Source organism: Aquarana catesbeiana, linkage group LG07 (assembly GCF_042186555.1).
Source record: "Aquarana catesbeiana isolate 2022-GZ linkage group LG07, ASM4218655v1, whole genome shotgun sequence".
NCBI classification, from domain to species: Eukaryota; Metazoa; Chordata; class Amphibia; order Anura; family Ranidae; genus Aquarana; species Aquarana catesbeiana.
Window position 1 is genome coordinate 331767581 of NC_133330.1, and position 19579 is coordinate 331787159.

At 43.5% G+C, this 19579-nt stretch overlaps 1 protein-coding gene across 3 annotated transcripts in view; it reads right to left on the reverse strand.

Moving 5' to 3' along the window:
• FGGY (FGGY carbohydrate kinase domain containing) overlaps nucleotides 1–19579 on the reverse strand; it is a 319083-nt gene that overhangs the window by 174316 nt on the left and 125188 nt on the right. For all 3 annotated transcript variants that reach the window (XM_073593859.1, XM_073593858.1, XM_073593857.1), the window contains exon 6: nucleotides 8429–8544. In XM_073593859.1, the coding sequence (XP_073449960.1) occupies nucleotides 8429–8544 (116 nt within the window). The remainder of the gene's footprint in view (nucleotides 1–8428; nucleotides 8545–19579) is intronic.

A 19579-nucleotide genomic window follows, 5' to 3' on the forward strand; every position in this document is an offset into this window, starting at 1 on the left:
TGTGAACAGGGATTGCACCACACACGTGGGGTATTGCTACGAACGTCGGAGTGAGAGCAAAAATTCTAGGGCCATTTGTGATTAATTCTAAACTTATGACCTTGTCTATAGACAATTTTAATTTTTTTTTACCAGGAACGTGAGCGATGGAAATATGAAGTATTATAGATAGTTTTAGGTACCATAGTTTGTTTGCATTTCACGTGCATGCACACTTTTAAATCTTGACATGCTTGGTATCTACTTACTTGACACAATAGCATCTTTTATATTTTAGCCAAAAAATTGGATATTATTTTGTGTGCACTAAAATTCATTTTGGTGTATTTCTTCCTAAAACTTTGTGTTTAATAAACAGCTTTGCAAGTACTGTGTTACATAAAAAATTGCAACAGCCACCATTTTATTCTTCTTTCAGAAGATTTATAATATTTGGAGGTTCTAAGTAATGTTCTAGCAAAAAATGATGATTGTAACCATTTTTCTACAGGAGTATAGTCGAAAGACAGCTACAGCGTGGCTCTCTCGCTCTGGAAAGGCTTCCATGGATGTCCTCCCAGAAGGCGTCTCCCATCTCCCATCCCCTGGGACGCGCTTTGAGGTCGCTCTGTGATAGCTGTGTCTTTCGGGCACAGCTGATCAAAGATCAAGGTAAAGGGCCAATCACAGCGGCCCATTACCATGTGATCAGCTGTGTCCAATCACAGCGGCCCTTTACCATGTGATCAGCTGCGTCCAATCACAGCTGATCCCATGTAAACAGACTTGCCGGTCATCGGCGTTCCTTTCCTCCCACGCTGTGTCTGTGGCAAGCCTGTCAGGAGATTGTTTACTATGATAATCAGGGCACTGACTATCAGTGCAGCCCCATCAGTGCAGCTTTTCAGTGCCTATTATAGCCTCCTATCAGTGCCCATTAGTGCAGCCTCATCAGTTCCCATCAGTGCTGCCTCATTAGTGCTCATCAGTGCCGTCTTATCAGTGCCCATCATTGTCGCCTTATCAATGCAGCCTCATCAGTGCCCATCAGTGCAGCCTCACCAGTGCCTATCAATGCCCATCAGTGCAACTTCAACAGTGCAGCGTCACCAGTGCATATCAGTGCAGCCTCACCAGTGCCCATCATTGCCGCCTTATCAATGCAGCCTCAACAGTGCCCATCAGTGCAGCCTCACCAGTGCCCATCAGTGAAGCCCCACCAGTGCCTATCAAAGCCCATCAGTGCAGCCTCATCAGTGCAGCCTCACCAATGCCAATCAGTACAGCCTCATGAGTGCGAATCAGTGCAGTCGCATCAGTGTCACTCAGTGCAGCTCATCGGTGCCCATCAGTGCAGTCTCATCAGTGCAGCCTCCCCAGCTGAAGAATACTTATTTGGAACATGCTATAACAAAAAACTAAGGAAAATGTTTTATTTTTCAAAATATTCAGTCTTTTTTAATTTGTTGGGCAAAAAATGAAAAACCCCAGTGGTGATCAAATACCACCAATAGAAAGCTCTATCTGTCTCAAAAAAATGATAAAAATGTCATATGGGTACAGCGTTGCATGACTGCGCAATTGTCATTCAAAGTGTGACAGCGCTGAAAGCTGAAAATTGACCTGGGTAGGATGGAGGTGAAAGTGCCCGGTATTGAAGTAGTAAACCTGTGTGTGAAAAATGGAAAAAAATTGCCCCGAACAGCAAGTGGTTAAAGAGATTTTGTTTGAGATAGGACAACTGTCCCGAAAGATTAGTCATCCACACGGCGGATCGTTTTACAAAGCCAATGGTGGAATCTTCTTGCCGGATATTATGTTTCCAGTGCGGACAATAGCAGAGCATTGGGGATATCTGTTATATAAGATGATCCCTCCATACATCAGACACAGACGGCTCTACAGATTACATAGGCTGTAATGGTAGAACCTGTTTATGAAATTTCAGTTGTGTACAGCCAACGTGAACCTAAAGTTGTCCTACATCGCAATTAATCAACAATAATCTGAGATATCCCCGGCAAACAGCACAACGATTTATGATCAAGCCACCACATGCTGTACAGGAAGGTCACATATCTTTTTTGGGGCAGAACTGCAAGCTTAAAGAGGCACTGTCACTGCAATAGAGAAGGTCTAGTAAATATATACACTATATTGCCAAAAGTATTGGGACGCCTGCCTTTACGCACACACATGCACTTTAATGGCATCCCAGTCTTAGTCCGTAGGGTTCAATATTGAGTTGGCCCACCCTTTGCAGCTATAACAGCTTCAACTCTTCTGGGAAGGCTGTCCACAAGGTTTAGGAGTTTGTCTATGGGAATGTTTGACCGTTCTTCCAGAAGTGCATTTGTGAGGTCAGGCAGTATATGGACATCATCCCAAAGGTGTTGTATAGGGTTGAGGTCCAAGGCCAGTCATGTTCCTCCACCCCTAACTCACTCATCCATGTCATTATGGACCTTGCTTTGTGCAGTGGTCCAAATCATTCCGTGGAGGGGGGATTATGGTGTGGGGTTGTTTTTCAGGGGTCGGGCTTGGCCCCTTAGTTCCAGAAAAGGGAACCCTTAAGGCTTCAGCATACCAAGACATTTTGGACAATTTCATGCTCTCAACTTTGTGGGAACAGTTTGGGGACGGCCCCTTCCTGTTCCAACAAGACTGCGCACCAGTGCACAAAGCAAGGTCCTTAAAGTTTAAAAAAATCTTTTTTTTTTACTAATTGATACTAATTTAACTAACTGATAATAATTTAATAAATAAAAAATGCTCAAAATTTACTGACCCTGACCTTTGACCCTTACTTGACCCAAACACTAACCCTTGCACTGACCTAGATCAAACCTTGATCTGGGGATTTTTTCTTTATTTTTTCTTTTATTATTTATGTATTTTATTTACTTTTTACACACACTTATTTTTCTCTCTGCAAGGAGAGAGAAAGATACAATGTATCTTTCCTCTCCATTCACAGAGAGGGAAACACAGGGGTGGCCTTCACAGTGACTGATCACTGCTGTAGTCAATCAGAGGCTACTACAGCAACCAGGTGATTCGGAATCGGGAGTTCCAGGTCCCGATCCTAGGTAAGCGTGCTTTCTGCTCAGATACGCATATATGTAACTTTTCTATTAATTTGCATTTTTAATAGCGCAACTGTATCTGACAGTTACATTATTAAAAAGATGACACTGTAGATACACATTGCAGCCTAAAGGTGGCAGTGTTCATTTGCAAGCTAAAGGGTTTTTGTCAGTGGAGCCTTCAGCCTGCATGCAATCATTAACTCAGAGCTGACATAGCAATCACATGATTGGAAATCACTCTGGCTGCTTACCAATCATCAGTGGGATTGAGGACCACCAAGCATGCCAGGTGTCAACTGCGGGTTTTTGACCTGTTGCCTTCTGCGTAACACTGCATTCCAAGCACAGAGACCAAGCTGTCAGAGACAGCTCACAGCCCGGACTAACAATAGTAGCTGGCAGGACTGGCTCATGATCATGAAACCACTGTGACAGCCATTCACAGTGGTCACATGATCATTTATCCTTCCCGCCCCCCTCCCCCCTTATCCTCAGCGGCACCCCCCACCCCAGCACTTACCCCATTGGTTGCAGGCAGGGGCGGGCTCCTACAGGCAGCGGCCGGGTTGCAGGCTCCTATGGGCAGGTTGCGGGCTCCTACGGGCGGCAGGCAGTGGCCGGGTTGTGGGCTCCTATGGGCGGGTTGTGGGCTCCTATGGGCAGGTTGCAGGCTCCTATGTGGGCTCCTACAGGCGGCGGGCAGCGGCCGGGTCGCAGGCTCCTATGGGCAGGTTGCGGGCTCCTACGGGTGGCAGGCAGTGGCCGGGTTGTGGGCTCCTATGGGCGGGTTGTGGGCTCCTTTGGGCGGGTTGCAGGCTCTTATGTGGGCTCCTACAGGCGGCAGACAGCGGCCAGGTTGCAGGCTCCTATGGGCTCGTTGCGGGCTCCTACGGGTGGTGAGCAGTGGCCAGGTTGCGGGCTCCTATGGGCGGGGTGTGGGCTCCTATGGGCGGGTTGCGGGCTCCTACAGGCAGCAGCTTGCGGGCTCCTATGCGGGCTCCTATGGGCAGCAGGCAGCAGCTCCTGTGTCCTCTGTGCATCACGGCGGCTTCCGCCGTGCAGCTCCTCCTTCCTCCTCCTAGGCATCCAATAGGATCACCTGTCCTTTCAGCCAATTGGGTGACTGGTTTTAAAACCCACTTCCTGATTGGCTGGGAGGAACATCAGTGTTACAACAGCGAATATTGATTCGCTGTTGTAACATACCTGGGTGGGCTCGGAGCGCACTCTCTGCGACCGGAGCCCACCCTATACTGAAGCCTATTAGAGCCTCTGGCTCTAATTGGTGCTTCAAAAAAAACAGCCCCTCCGCATTAGAATCCATGCGCCGGTGTCCTGAAAGGGGCCAAACGCATGGATAGGGGAGGGGGTGATGGACAAGGGGGGCGTCGCCCGAGTGCCCTTAATGGAGTTAAGTGACCCTGTCCAGTTAGTAAACTAATATTGCTAGTATAGTCCTGTCTGGACCAGTAATGTTAATTAATACCCTTTAGTTGACCCAACGAGTTGACTTAAAAATATATTTTAATATTATTAAGAAAAATAATAAACATTGGAGGCACCAAATCCATTTGGGGAAAAAAAAGGCGGCAAAAAACATCATAAATTGCCCTTAATTGACACTTCATAAATAATTAACTTCAAGCGAGTCCCACCCCAGAGACCGGCAGCTGTTTAGACTAGCGGGCGCTCAGGTTTCTGTGATGATGTTCAGCCACCGTTGCCGTTCCTCGCTCCATATTATAAAAACACGACAACCAATCAGTGTAAACACAAGCTCCGTACGCCACAGAATGGGCCAATTGTGGCCAAAACCCAACAATTATCCCCTTCAAGATTCAAGATTAAATGAAGCATTTACCAAAGAAGCTTTTTTTTTAATGAAGAAAAAAAAAAAAGTATCTAGATCGACCCAAAGACAAAAATGTAATGAAAACCATCATGAAAACCATTATTCTTATATCTTTTTTAGCAACCTTTAATTTTTATTATTATATATTTTTTAATATTTATTTATATATGTTAGGAACCTATTATTATTTTCTGTCAAATGTGTATTATTATTTTTTTAAGCAACCTAATAATATTTTAGCAGCCTTTATTGTTATATATTTTTAAAAACCTTTTATTATTAATAAAAATGTTTTTTTTAGCAACCTTTTATTATTATTATTATTATTATTATTATTATTATTATTATTATGTATTATTATAGCAACCTTTTTCATTACCATACTTTTTTAGAAACCTTTTTTTATCATTATGCTTTGTTTTATTTAATTTTTTTGCAACTTATTATTATTTTCTGTCAACCTTTTATTATTTTGTTTTAACAACCTTTTAGAATAATAATCAAAATATTTTAGCAGCTTTTATTGTTATATAGTTTTGACAAATATAATAATAATAATAACAATAATAATAATAATAATAATAATGTTCTTAGCAACCTTTTATTGGTATTATTATTATTTATTTAGCAACCTTTTATTACTATATATTTTAGCAACCTTTTATTTTTACTATGGTTTTTATTTATCTTGTATCTTTTTAGCAACCTTTCATTTTTATATATATATATATATATATATATATATATATATATATATATATATATATATATATATATATATATATATATATATATATATATTTTAATTATTGAATTATTTTAGCAACCTATTATTATTTTCTGTCAAACTTTTATTATTCATTTTTTAAGCAACCTTTAATAATAATAATAATAATAATAATAATAATATGTTAGGAGCCTTTATTGTTATATATTCTTGACAACCTTTTATTAATAATAATAATGTTTTTTTCAGAAACTTATTATTATTATTATTATTATTATTTATTTATTATAGCAACCTTTTATTACTATATCTTTTTAGCAACCTTTTATTTGTATTATTATGGGTTTGTTTTATTTAATTTTTTAGCAACCTATTATTGTTTTCTGTCAACCTTTTGTTATTTTTATTATTATTATTTTTTTTAGCAACCTTTTAGAATAATAATCATAATATTTTAGCAGGCTTTATTGTTATATATTTTGAACAACCTATTATTATTATTATTATTATTATTATTAATAATAATAATAATAATAATAATAATGTTTTTGGAAACCTTTTATTAGTATTATTTATTTAGCAGCCTTTTATTATCTATATCTTTTTTAGCAACCTTTTATTTTATTTTTTATTATGGTTTTTATTTATTTATTTAGCAATCTATTATTATTTCCTGTCAAACTTTTATTATTTTTTAGCAGCCTTTTATAATAATAATAATAATAATAATAATAATAACATTTTAGCAGCTTTATTGTTAAATGTTTTTGGCAACCAATATTATTATTATTATTATTATTATTATTATTAATAATAAAGTTTTTTAGCAACTTTTTTTTTTTTTTAGCAGCAGCCTTCATTCGAGCTTTTTATTTTTAGCAGAGAAATAGCCCCAAAGCATCATTATATATATACTGAGGTTTGTGTATTCTATACATGTCCAATATGAATAAGTATACAATGAGTAGTGCTGCGCTGTAATATATATTAACTAGCTAGTAGATAATCAATTAAAATAGATAAAATTACACTATTGGTGTGAACTATAATCCATAAATAATTAAATACAGAGGTGACTAATCTATGTGCTACATAATTCGTCATAGTGAAAGAAAAAAACGAAAACATACAATATAGATGTATATGAGGTATATAGGGAAGAAGGGGGGGGGGGGGTAATTCCACATAGTGTAGTAGGTTTTTTAAAACACTTTATTATTTAAAAGCAACTTCAGGTACTCACATTTCACAATAGCAATACAAGTCTATTTACCACGAGCAGCGAGTTCACCGATGTCACTTCCGCTGCCTGTGTGTCCTGACGCGTATCGTTACAGTCACGTGACTTCATCAGGGGACTTTAAATTATAAAAACCTACTACAGGGGGTCCCCGGGTTACGAACGAGATAGGGACTGTAGGTTTGTTCTTAAGTCGAATTTGTTTGTAAGTCGGAACAGTACCTTTTTTAAGTACAAATCCAGTCTCAGAGTCAGGAAGTGAGATTAAATCCATCTAATGAGGATACAGACAGTATAATTTTTTTTATTTTAATTATTCTTTACTTTTTTTAATTACTTTGTTATTTTTTTTTTTATTTAATTAATACTGTATTTCTTATTTTTTTTATTTTTTTTATAAATTTTTTTTCACTTAACTTTATTGCTATCACACAGGAGAAAACAATTCCCTGTGTGATAGCAATTGGAGGTGACAGGTTCCCTTTATTGACCCTGTCACCTCCTAGCACTGCTAGATTTTCTGTCAGAGCTGAGAGGGGAGGAGCACAGCTCTCCCCTCTCACTCTTTACATGGCGGCAGGGACAGGAGGAACAGGTACAGTACACTGCATATTAAGCATATTACAGTACTGCTCACAGGCTGTTACAGGCTGCTCACCTGATGGCACAGCAGGGAGATGGATAGATGCTGTGTCCAGGCAGGCCGGCCGCGGTGCACCTCCGCGGGGCAGCGCTCGTAGGAAAGACCGGGGATCCTGGAGGCTTCACTAGGCCGGACAAGGCCGCGGTGACGTCACTCGGGCCCCGTTCGTAAGTAGGGGTCGTTCGTAAGTCGGATGTTCGTAAGTCGGGGACCCCCTGTACACTATTTAAAATCCCCTGATGAAGTCACATGACTGACGATACGCGTCACAGCACTACTCATTGTATATTTATTCCTCTTTTTTGTGGTTATGGATTAACCCTTCAGTGCCTTGCAGCAGTTAAAGTGTCAATCTATCGAGTAGCGTGGGAATATCTACTGTATTTTTTACGTTCCAATATGAAACCAAACATTATATTCTGTTATCAAGTCTTCTACTTTATTGCAAATTGGAATAACCTCATCTGGATGATTAACCTGTGGTGTGGGGCTTCAGATCCTTTTGTGTGTCCACCATGGCTCCCTTCATAGAGTAAAGCTGGCCATACATTATACAATATTCTTATTCAATTTCTTTTAGATTTACCTTCAGCTATGTAGTGCGAGGGCCTGCCTGATTTCATACAAATTAAAAAGTATTTAGGTTTGATCTAATTATAAAAATTTTTGGTAAATCTCAAAGAAAATTGTACAAGAACATTTTATAATATGTGGCCAGCCTGAGCGATGTCTCACTAGTTCAGGAAGTGAGTAATTCAAGGAATTACGAGTTAAAAAGAAAGTAAAAAAATGCCTGCATCAAGGAAACTAAAGCAGCCACCGCTTCCACTTGTAGACTCAATCGGAGCCCTTGAGACAGGGTGACAATGCAGGAGCCCTCTCCGTTGTGCTATCTTACCAATTTTGGCAAAGTTTTGTTCCAGAAGATCCTCTAAGCCAATCTCCATCCAGAAACTGTCATTCCAGCCGCCATCCGGGGTGTAAGTCCATTTACAGACCAGGGTGCACAAAGACCTGTCGGGAGAAAAGTTAAACATTTCATATACTACATATCTTGGAAGAGGAATGAGGTGGTCGATTGCTGGACCCTTGTATCGGTAGGTATCCTGACTGGGTGCAGATGCTTTGTGGCATTCTAAGGCACTATGGCCATAGCTAGGCACTTGGAGTGGGGCCTTCAATTTTTTTTTAGAGAAGAGAGTGTAAAACACTTTACAGTCCAGAATTTATAGGTCATAAAATGTATTTTAAATCCCAACATGTTTCGGGAGTTCAAGGTGCCTCTTCATCAGTATTACAGAAAACCAACACATTTGGGGGTTTGAGGGGCCTCCTCAGAGTACAAAATCCCAACACATCTCAAGTGTTCAAATGGTTACTTCATCAGAGTTACAAAAACTTACAGACTGAGCCTGTATTACAGATTAGCAATGGAATTACACATACCAGCATGGCCGGGACTCTGTGTAGAGGAAAAGGAAGGTTTGTTCCTGGTCTCGAGAGAGATGTGGTGAGGACATTGTGGGAGATGGACCGTGCGGCAGGCTGTCAGCAGAAGATTTTGCCAACCCAACAGGGATGCAAAGAGGTGAAGTAGTGGACATCACCTGGTACAATGTTGTACATGAGAATGCTACTGTCTCGGCATGAGGAGGACTCTAGGACCCAGCGTCTGTCAGGGCAGGAGATGGGCTCTAGGACCCAGCATCTCCGCCAGCACATCACGTGGGCCTTTATAAGGAAGCCAGCCCTTGGCTGAAGTGCTGTTTGATCATCTGCTTGTTACCTGTGGTTCTGTGTTCCCTTGCTTCTGTGATCCTTAGTTACCGACCTGGCTTGTTCCTGACCTGTCTCCTGCTTGCCCCAGTCTTCAACCCCAGCTTGTCTTACAGATATCCTCTGCCTGCTTCTTGTGTTTGGCTTTTCACCTGACTTTGTCTGCTCTGTTACCCACCTGGCTCCTGATCCTGGTTTGTACCGACTACCCTTCTGACACTGTGATTCTACAGACCTGTCACACCTCACAGGCACCATCTGCATGCAGCCTCTGCTCAATACATTTGCAGTATCCCTGAGTCCTTCTGCAAGCAACTCCGCAGACGACCTGTACTACTTTGTGCCCGACTCCTCCTGTCTCACCTCCAGGGGAGTCCGGAACTTAGCCACAAGGGAAGCCCTCTCTCCATTGGCCTCCAGTACCCGGTACAAGATAGCTACTGTCACTGACCAGTGTGGCCACCTGATCATTGAGAAGAACGTCTCTGACCAGTAGTGCTGCCTGATGATTGGGGAGAATGCGGCCACCATTGACTTCACCAAGCCGCTATAGGATAATGGAGGGAAACCAGCTGTCATCCCAGGAGTTGGTGAGAGACTACTGGCCAAACCCTACTGCACCCTATTAGAGAGGAACAGTATTGTTTGCTTGGAACACAGTGCAGGAACTTACACGCAGGATAGGAGGAACTTCTCTTGAGCACCCCGATGCTGGATCTGGGCCCCAATGTGCTGGCCTGCATGGAAAGGGTTTGATACAGTCTGACAGACAGTTAGGCAGGACTCACCCTAGTATTAGAGATTAGGGGTTATCCTCCGGACCATTGGCTTATTATCAACAATATATCCTATTTGCTACTGTTTTATATATTTGTTTGAGGGGTTGTTGCCATTTGAAATTGGTTGATACATATATATATATATATATATATATATATATATATATATATATATATATATATATATATATGTATATATATATATATATATATATATATATATATATATATATATATATATAAATATACACAGTATGTACAGTATATATACAGTGCATCCCAAAAAATGTGAATATCAATAAGAAAGTTAATTTATTTCAGTAATTCAATTCTAAAAATTAAACATATATTATATATAGATTCATTACACACAGAGTGATATATTTCAAGCTTTTCATTTTGATTAATATGGCTTACAGCTAGTGAGAACCCAAAATTCAGTATCTCAGAAAATTAGAATATTACATAAGACCAATAAAAAAATGATTTTTATTACAGAAATGATGGCTTACTGAAAAGTATGCCCATGTACAGTATAGTATGCACTCATTACTTGGTCGGGGCTCCTTTTGCATGAATTACGGCATCAATGCAGCGTGGCATGGAGGCGATCAACCTGTGGCACTGCTGAGGTGTTATGGAAGCCCAAGTTGTTTTGATAGCGGTCTTCAGCTCGTCTGCATTGTTGGATCTGGTGTCTTTCATCATCCTCTTGACAATACTCCACAGATTCTCTATGGGGTTTAGGTCAGACTTGTTTGCTGGCCAACCAAGCACAGCGATACCATGATTATTAAACTAGGTATTGGTACTTTTAGCAGTGTGGACAGGTGCCAAGACCTTTTGGAAAATGAAATCAGCATCTCCAAAAAGCTGGTCAGCAGAGGGAAGCATAAAATGCTCTAGAATTTCTTAGTAGAGGGCTGCGCTGACTTTGGACTTGATAAAACACAGTGGACCAACACCAGCAGATGACATGGCTCCCCAAATCATCACTGACTGTGGACAATTTTGCATTTCATTTGGAAATCAAGGTCCCAGAGTCTGGAGAAAGAGTGAAGAGGAACAGAATCTAAGTTGCATGTGGTCCAGTGTGAAGTTTCTGCAGTCAGTGATGATTCTGTAATAAAAATTATTTTTTTTATTGGTCTGGTCCATGTAATGGTCACATTTTCTGAGATACTGAATTCTGGGTTTTTAGTAGCTATAAAGCCATAATCATCAAAATTAAAAAAAAAGAAATGCTTGAAATATATCAATCTGTATTGCTTCAGAGGTTGCCCAGATTTGGGCGATATGAAACACATATGGTGGACCTGTTCTAAAGTCCGTAATTGATGTATTAGGGTGTACACACTGGTCGATATGGTTCTCCATGTGAATTTGCGGAGAGAACCATGGGAGGCACTTTTACATAAACCTGTTGCAGACGCTACCTATCTGGAACGTGCTCTAATCACAATTTTTATGGCGACGAAGCAAACTCTAGTGCGGTCCTGGAAGACACTGCTTCTCAGCTTTGAAGACGTTAAGGACCGGGTTTATGGTACGCTCACCAATGAAAAATTTGATCACAAATAAGACAAATTCCAATGGATTTGGCATCCCTGAATAGACCACATCCTGCCCTCTCAAATGACCTCACGATTTTTAGACCTGTAAAGGTTCCATGTGATACAGCTTAAAAAGCCCCCTGGGGTTCCCCTCTCCCTTTTCTTCCCTCCCCCTTCTGCTCTTTCTTTCTTTTTGGGTTTTCTTTACAGCTTGCCCTTATGCGCTTCCTTCTCTCATTGCTGAGCACATGTAGGCTCCAGTTGAACAGGGAAGACCATGGCTGCCTAAATTGGAATTTTTTTGTTTGTTTTTTTTTTTGTTTTGGCCAGGCCCCCCATTTTTTTAGATTTGTGTTATGATTTTTTCTAAATACTTAAGGTTTCTTGGCTGTCACTTGGCAACTCAAAGTTTCAGCTCCCTCCACATATTTTCTAAGGGATTAAGACTGGCTAGGCCACTCCATGACCTTAATGTGCTTCTTCTTGAGCCAGTCCTTTGTTGCCTTGGTGCCGGCGGTATATTTTGAGTCATTGTCAAGCTGGAAGACCCATCTTCATCTTGGCCCCTCAATACGACAAGGTCGGTCTGTACCTTTAGCAGAGAAATAGCCCCAAAGTATCATGTTTCCACCTCTGTGCTTGACTGTAGGGATGGTGTTCTTAGGGTCATAGTCAGCATTTTTCTTCCTCCAAACACGGCGAGTCGAGTTAATGCCAAAGAGCTCAATTTTGGTCTCATATGACCACAGCACTTTCTCCCAATCCTTCTCTGAATCATTTAGATGTTCATTGGCAAACTTCCGACGGGCCTGTACATGTGCCTTCTTGAGGAGGGGGACCTTGTGGGCACTACAGGATTTCAATCCATGGCGGCGTATTATGTTACCAATGGTTTGTTTGGTGACTGTGGTCCCAACTGCCTTGAGATCATTCACAAGCTCCTCCCGTGTAGTTCTGGGCTGATCCCTCACTTTTCTCATGATCATCCTCACCCCATGAGGTGAAATCTTGCATGGAGCTCCAGACCGAGGGCGATTGATGGTAATTTTGTATTTCTTCCATTTGCAAATAATCACTCCAACAGTTTTCTCCTTCTCACCAAGCTTCTTGCTGATGGTCTTGTAGCCCATTCCAGCCTTGTGCAGGTCTACAATCTTATTCCTGACGTCTTTTGACAGCTCTTTGGGCATACCCATAATTGTGAGGTTTGAATGGAAGAAAGAGATTCTGTGGACAGGTGTCATTTATACACATAACGAGTTGTCGTTAGGAGCACCTTATTATATTGATAGGACTAATCTGTGTACCACATGAGCACCTACTGTAGTCAGTCTGTGGGAGCCAGAATTATTGTTGGTTGGTAGGGGATCAAATATTTATTTTGCTCACTGAACTGCAACTGAATTTATAACATTGATATCATGTGTTTTTTCTGGATTTTTCAGTTGATATTCCGTCTCTATGATTTAAAATACACCTATTATAGAAATGATAGACCCTTCATTTATTTGTAAGTGGGCAAACTTACAAAATCTGCAGGGGATCAAATCATTATTTTCCCTACTGTAAATTAACCACTTACAACCTACTGGGCACTTTCACCCCCTTCCTGCCCAGGCCAATTTTCAGCTTTCGGCGCTGTCACACTATGATTGACAATTGCACGGTCAGGCTACACTGTACCCCTATGAAATTTGTATCATTTTTTTCACACAGATAGAGCTTTCTGTTGGTGATATCTAATCACTGCTGGATTTACTTTTTGCTAAACAAACAAAAAAAGACAGATTTTGAAAAAATTTTGCAAACAGGTACGGCACTGGTGGGCACTGATCAGGAGGCACTGATGAGTCTGCACTGATAAGTGGCACTGATGGGCACTGATAGGTGGCACTGAAGAGGCGGCACTGATAGGCGGCACTGATGGGCGGCACTGAAGGGCACTGATAGGCGACACTGAAAGGCACTGATAGGTGGCACTGATAGGTGGCACTGATGATGAGGCACTGATGGGCACTAATAGGTGGCACTGGTGAGCACCGATGAGGCGGCACTGGTGGGCACTGATGAGTCTGCACTGATAGATGGCACTGATGGGCACTGATCAGGAGGCAATGATGAGCCTGCACTGATAGGTGGCACTGATGGGCGGCACTGAAGGGCACTGATAGGTGGCACTAATGGGCACTGATAGGTGGCACTGATGATGAGGCACTGATAGGTGACACTGGTGGGCACTGATGAGGCGGCACTGGTGGGCACTGATCAGGAGGCACTGATGAGCCTACACTGATAGGTGGCACTGATGGGCGGCAGTGAAGGGCACTGATGGGTGGCACTAATGGGCACTGATAGGCGGCACTGATAGGTAGCACTGATGATGAGGCACTGATGGGCACTGATTGGCAGCACTGATGGGCACTGATAATTGGCACTGGTGGGCAATGATGAGTCTGCACTGATAGGTGGCACTGGTGGGCACTGATAGGTTGCACTGATGGGCACTGTTTAGGGGGCACTGATGAGCCTGCACTGATGAGCCTGCACTGATAGGTGGCACTAATGGGCGGCACTAAAGGGCACTGATAGGTGGCACTAATGGGTACTGATAGGCGGCACTAATGATGAGGCACTGATAGGTGACACTGGTGGGCACTGATGAGGCAGCACTGCTGGGCACTGATCAGGAGGCACCGATGAGTCTGCACTGATACGTGGCACTGATCAGAAGGCACTGATGAGCCTGCACTGATAGGTGGCACTGATGGGCGCCACTGAGGGGAACTGATGGGTGGCACTAATGGGCACTGATAGGTGGCACTGATGATGAGGCACTGATGGGCACTGATAGATGGCACTGGTGGGCACTGATGAGGTGGCAGTGGCTCTCTGTGTGTGGGACCGATGTTTTTCGCTCACAAGTTGGGGGAAATAAAGCTGATTTCCGGCTTGTTTACATCACGTGATCAGCTGTCATTGGCTGACCATGTAGTAAGGGGCCGGGATTGACTCGCTGATCACAAAGCACGCCTCACAGGGGGCGCGCAGGCAGCGCATGCTCGGGAGGATGTACATGGATGCCCTCTTGGCAATTTTGGCCCGCACTGTAGCGTCTTTCGGCTAATAGCGCGGGTGCGAAGAGGTAAACTTTTTTATAAAATTCTAATTTTTTGAGATGCACCTGTATATCTATATCTATACACACACAATGTATCAATGTATATATATTGTTACAATAAACATCCCCTCTTCAGCCTGGGTGTGCGGGGTGCTGCTTGGACACTGGTGGGCTCTTGGAACAAGGGGACTCGAGGAAACAGCGGCTCCTTCAGGGGAAAACGTTACACATGCCTAATGTTGATTTCCTCCCACCCTCCAAAGACACGCTGGTAGAATGATTGCCTCCTGTCTAAATCGGCCCTTGTATGTATATACATGACTGTGAGATAGGAACCTTAGATTGTAAGCTCCTTGGGGTCAGGGGACTGCCGTGAATGCACAATATGCAAAGCACTGCGTACATTGATGCCAGTATATAAATACCTGTAATAATAAATTATATATCAAATATTAAAAAAAGTAAACCTCACATACAGCCCTGCGTTCTCCTTGTACACGGTACATGTTTGATGTGACTTTTGCCGGCCGTGTTCACCAGACTGAACATAACGGGAGCGGCAGACAGACAGACGATGCGGCACGTTCACATCATACATTTTTCATGACTGCAGACTGACATAGTAAGAAGCGGAGGAATAAAAGCCGCAGATAAAAGGTACTAATGGTGTCTCTTTTTTTTTTTTTTTTTTAGGATTCAGGCGGAGGCAGCTGCACCCCCCCCCCCCCGAACCCCCGCCGCGGCCGCACAAATATATCGCCATGTGATTAAATTCTAGTAATAAAAGCTATGCATTATTTAACACACAGACTATTTACTGTGTACACTAGGAAGGCTCAGCCATAGACATCGGACCGCGCTCACCGCCATACCAAAGATTTTTCCGGTGGCAGTAATGATTGTCTCTAACGAGGACTTGGCATGCAGCACTGGGGTTCTGGGTTCCATTCCCACCAGGGATATAATCTGCTCCGGTTTTCTATGTACTTGTTGTGTTTCCTCTGGGCGGTGTGGTATTTTTTGGCGTAGCGTGCTTGTGTTGCAGCCATTTTGGCAGCAAGTACTTTTACAGAGAAAAATAAAATGCGTAAAACTTGAAGCTTTTTTTTTTTTTTTTTTTTTAATCAATCCTGAAAACCCAAATTTACTGTGTCTAGGAAAAGTCATGTACATTATCTCTTCGGGCCCCGTAAATGTGCGTTTTAGAGTGCTTTACTGCAAACGTACAGCGATATGTGTATTGCAATTCATTTTACCGCACACAACGCACTGCAGATGCTTGGTGTGATCAGATGCTTTGGAGGCCAGAGAAGACATCTGGGGTCCAATAGACCCCCAGATCTCTCCATAAAGAGTACCTGTCATGCTTATTGCTATCACAAGAGATGTTGTTCATCCCTTGCGATAGCAATAAAGTTGATGAAAAAAAAAATGTATTTATTTTATTTAAACCTTTTTTTACACTGTCTCTTTATTTATTTATTTTTTATCAACTTTACTGCTATCACAAGGGAAAAACAACATCCCATGTGATAGCAATAAACTTGATAAAAAAAAAAAAAACTATTTTAATTAAAAACTCCTTTTTTTACACTGTCTCTTTAACCACTTCCCGCTGGCAGGGCGTACCTGGACGTCCTCGGGTTTCAGTGGTTGTACCGGGATGATGCCTGCGCCTACAAGCATCATCCCAGTATCGATCTTTTCAGCCAGCCAGATTCTTTACAAGGCAGAAGTGATCTGAGTGGCCAATTAGCCACTCTAATGCCCTGTACACACGGTCGGATTTTCCGATGGAAAATGTCCGATCGGAGCGTGTTGTCGGAAATTCCGACCATGTGTGGGCTCCATCGGACATTTTCCATCGGATTTTCCGACACACAAAGTTGGAGAGCAGGAGATAAAATTTTCCGACAACAAAATCCGTTGTCAGAAATTCCGATCGTGTGTACACAAATCCGACGGACAAAGTGCCACACATGCTCAGAATAAATAAAGGAGATGAAAGCTATTGGCCACTGCCCCATTTATAGTCCCGACGTACGTGTTTTACGTCACCGCGTTTAGAATGATCGGATTTTCCGACAACTTTGTGTGACCGTGTGTATGCAAGACAAGTTTGAGCCAACATCCGTCGGAAAAAATCCTAGGATTTTGTTGTCGGAATGTCCGAACAAAGTCCGACCGTGTGTGGGCTCCATCGGACATTTTCCATCGGATTTTCCGACACACAAAGTTGGAGAGCAGGAGATAAAATTTTCCGACAACAAAATCCGTTGTCGGAAATTCCGATCGTGTGTACACAAATCCGACGGACAAAGTGCCACGCATGCTCAGAATAAATAAAGAGATGAAAGCTATTGGCCACTGCCCCATTTATAGTCCCGACGTACGTGTTTTACGTCACCGCGTTTAGAATGATCGGATTTTCCGACAACTTTGTGTGACCGTGTGTATGCAAGACAAGTTTGAGCCAACATCCGTCGGAAAAAATCCTAGGATTTTGTTGTCGGAATGTCCGATCAAAGTCCGACCGTGTGTACGGGGCACGATCAGACTTTCCGACGGGAAATGTTCGATGACAGGCTCTTGGCGGTAAATCCAACCATCTGTACACTCCATCGGACAATTGTTGTCGGACTTTCCACCAACAGGTTGGCTAGCAGGTTTTCCAATTTTCAGATGTGTGTTGTCAGATTTTCTGAGCTTGTGTACACAATTCTGTCGGACAAAAGTCCGAGGCCTAAAGGACAAGGACGAGCGGGAAGCACAAGCTGCCAGGGAGCTTCTGGAAGAAGCAGCAGAGAACCTCCTGGATCAAGAAAGTACTAGGCATCATACACTGATACAGACCTACCTGCAGATACAGACTGGGATAGGGGGGGCAGAGGAGGGACTGCGGATAGGGACAGGGCTAAGGGCCTCTCTCTCATCTCCCCCCCCCGTCTGTCAGCCCCCTCTTTCTCAATGCTGCCCTCTGTCCACCAGCCTCCTTCTCTCTCAGTCCCTCCCTCTTTCTCAGCCCCACCTCTCTCTGAGACCCCCTTTCTCTCTCTCAGCCCCCCTCTCTCTCTCTGCTCTGCTCTCTGTCCACCAGCCTCCTTCTTTCTCAGCCCCTCCCTCTCTTTCAGACCCTCCCTCTCTCTGAGCCCCACCTCTCTCTGAGACTGCCCTTTCTGTCAGTCCTCCTCTCTCTCATCCCCCTCTCCGCCCGCCACCCTCTCTCTCAGCTCCCTCTCTGTCAACCCACCCTCTCTTTCTCTCAGCCCCTCCCCTCTCAGCCCATCCCTCTTGCTTAGCCCCCCTCTCTCTCAGCAACCCTCTTTCTGATCCCCTTTCCCTCTCTCTATCTTAACCCATCCCTCTCCCTCAGCCCTCCTCTCTCTCAGCCACCCTCTCTCTGAACCCCCCTCTCTCAGTCACCCTTCTCTCTATCAGCCCCCCTCTCTCTCTAGTAGAGATGGAGTGCTCTTTAGTGTGGAGAGGGGTATCTAGGGGTGTAATCAGGGTAGTGGTATCTGGGGAGTTGTGATCAGGGTGGGGTGGGTTATCTGGGGGTGTGATCAGAGTGGGTGGTATTTGGGCGTGTAATCAGTGTAGGGGTATCTGGGTGTGTGTGACCAGATTAGGGAGTATCTGGGGTTGTAATCAGGGTAGAGTATCTGGGGTTGTAATCAGGGTAGGGGTATCTGGGGAGGTGTGATCAGGGTGGGATTATTTGGGGGGGGGGGGTGATCTGGGAGTTTGCTTATGGGGGGAACCCAGCCTTTGGAAGTTTTAGTTGGCCTTTAGCTGCCTGTGGCCAGTGAGGGGAAGTGAGGAATGCATAACCCCACCCCCTCATTACACACTGCTGTTTAGTGGAAGTTCAGCAGAGCTCCATTTTCAGTGGTATGTGACGTCCTTCACGTTGCGCCCCATCACATTACAGGCGCACTGTGAAGGAGGTACCAGCTCAGTTTTAGATAGGAAGTAGCAAGAGGATGGTGCGGATGGGTTGGGGGGATCGGCAAAATACATCTTCACCTATGTAGTCAAAAAGCCTTGCAGCGGCCCTGAGTGCCAGAGTGCTCCGCTCCCTTCTTCTTTACTTGTGTATGTCACACGCACCACACAAGCTTTGGTCTGAAATGTCCAGCGGTGCTGTAAAAGTCCCGCCTCCTAGACCGCCTCCTGTGATAGACGGAACACTGATTCAAAGCCGAGAAATTGAATCAGTGTGACTTGTACCATAGGAGCTGTGAGGCGGTCTAGGAGGTAGGACTATGTTGCAGTGGCCGCCCGGGCAATTCAAATCTAAGCTCCCTGACAGGAGGAGATTGCCGCTCTGTGTGATCCAGGGACACTGGTAGGCTGAATTTGGTGGGCACTGGTAGGCTGCATTTGATGGGCACTGGTAGGCTGCATTTGATGGGCACTGGTAGGCTGCATTTGATGGGCGTTGATGAGGCTGCATTTGGTGGGCACTGATAAGCTACATTTGATGGACACTGTTAAGGCTGCATTTGGGGGGCACTGATAAACTGCATTTGGTGAGCACTGATAAGCTGCATTTGCTGGGCACTGGTATGCTGCATTTGGTGGGCACTGATTAGGCTGCAATTGGTGGGCACTGGTAGGCTGCAATTGGTGGGCACTGGTAGGCTGCAATTGGTGGGCACTGGTAGGCTGCATTTGATGGGAACTAATAAGGCTGCATTTGGTGGGCACTGATAAGGCTTCATTTGGTGGACACTGGTAGGCTGCATTTGGTGGGCACTGGTAGTCTGCATTTAATGAGCACTGGTAGGCTGCATTTGGTGGACACTGGTAGGCTGCATTTG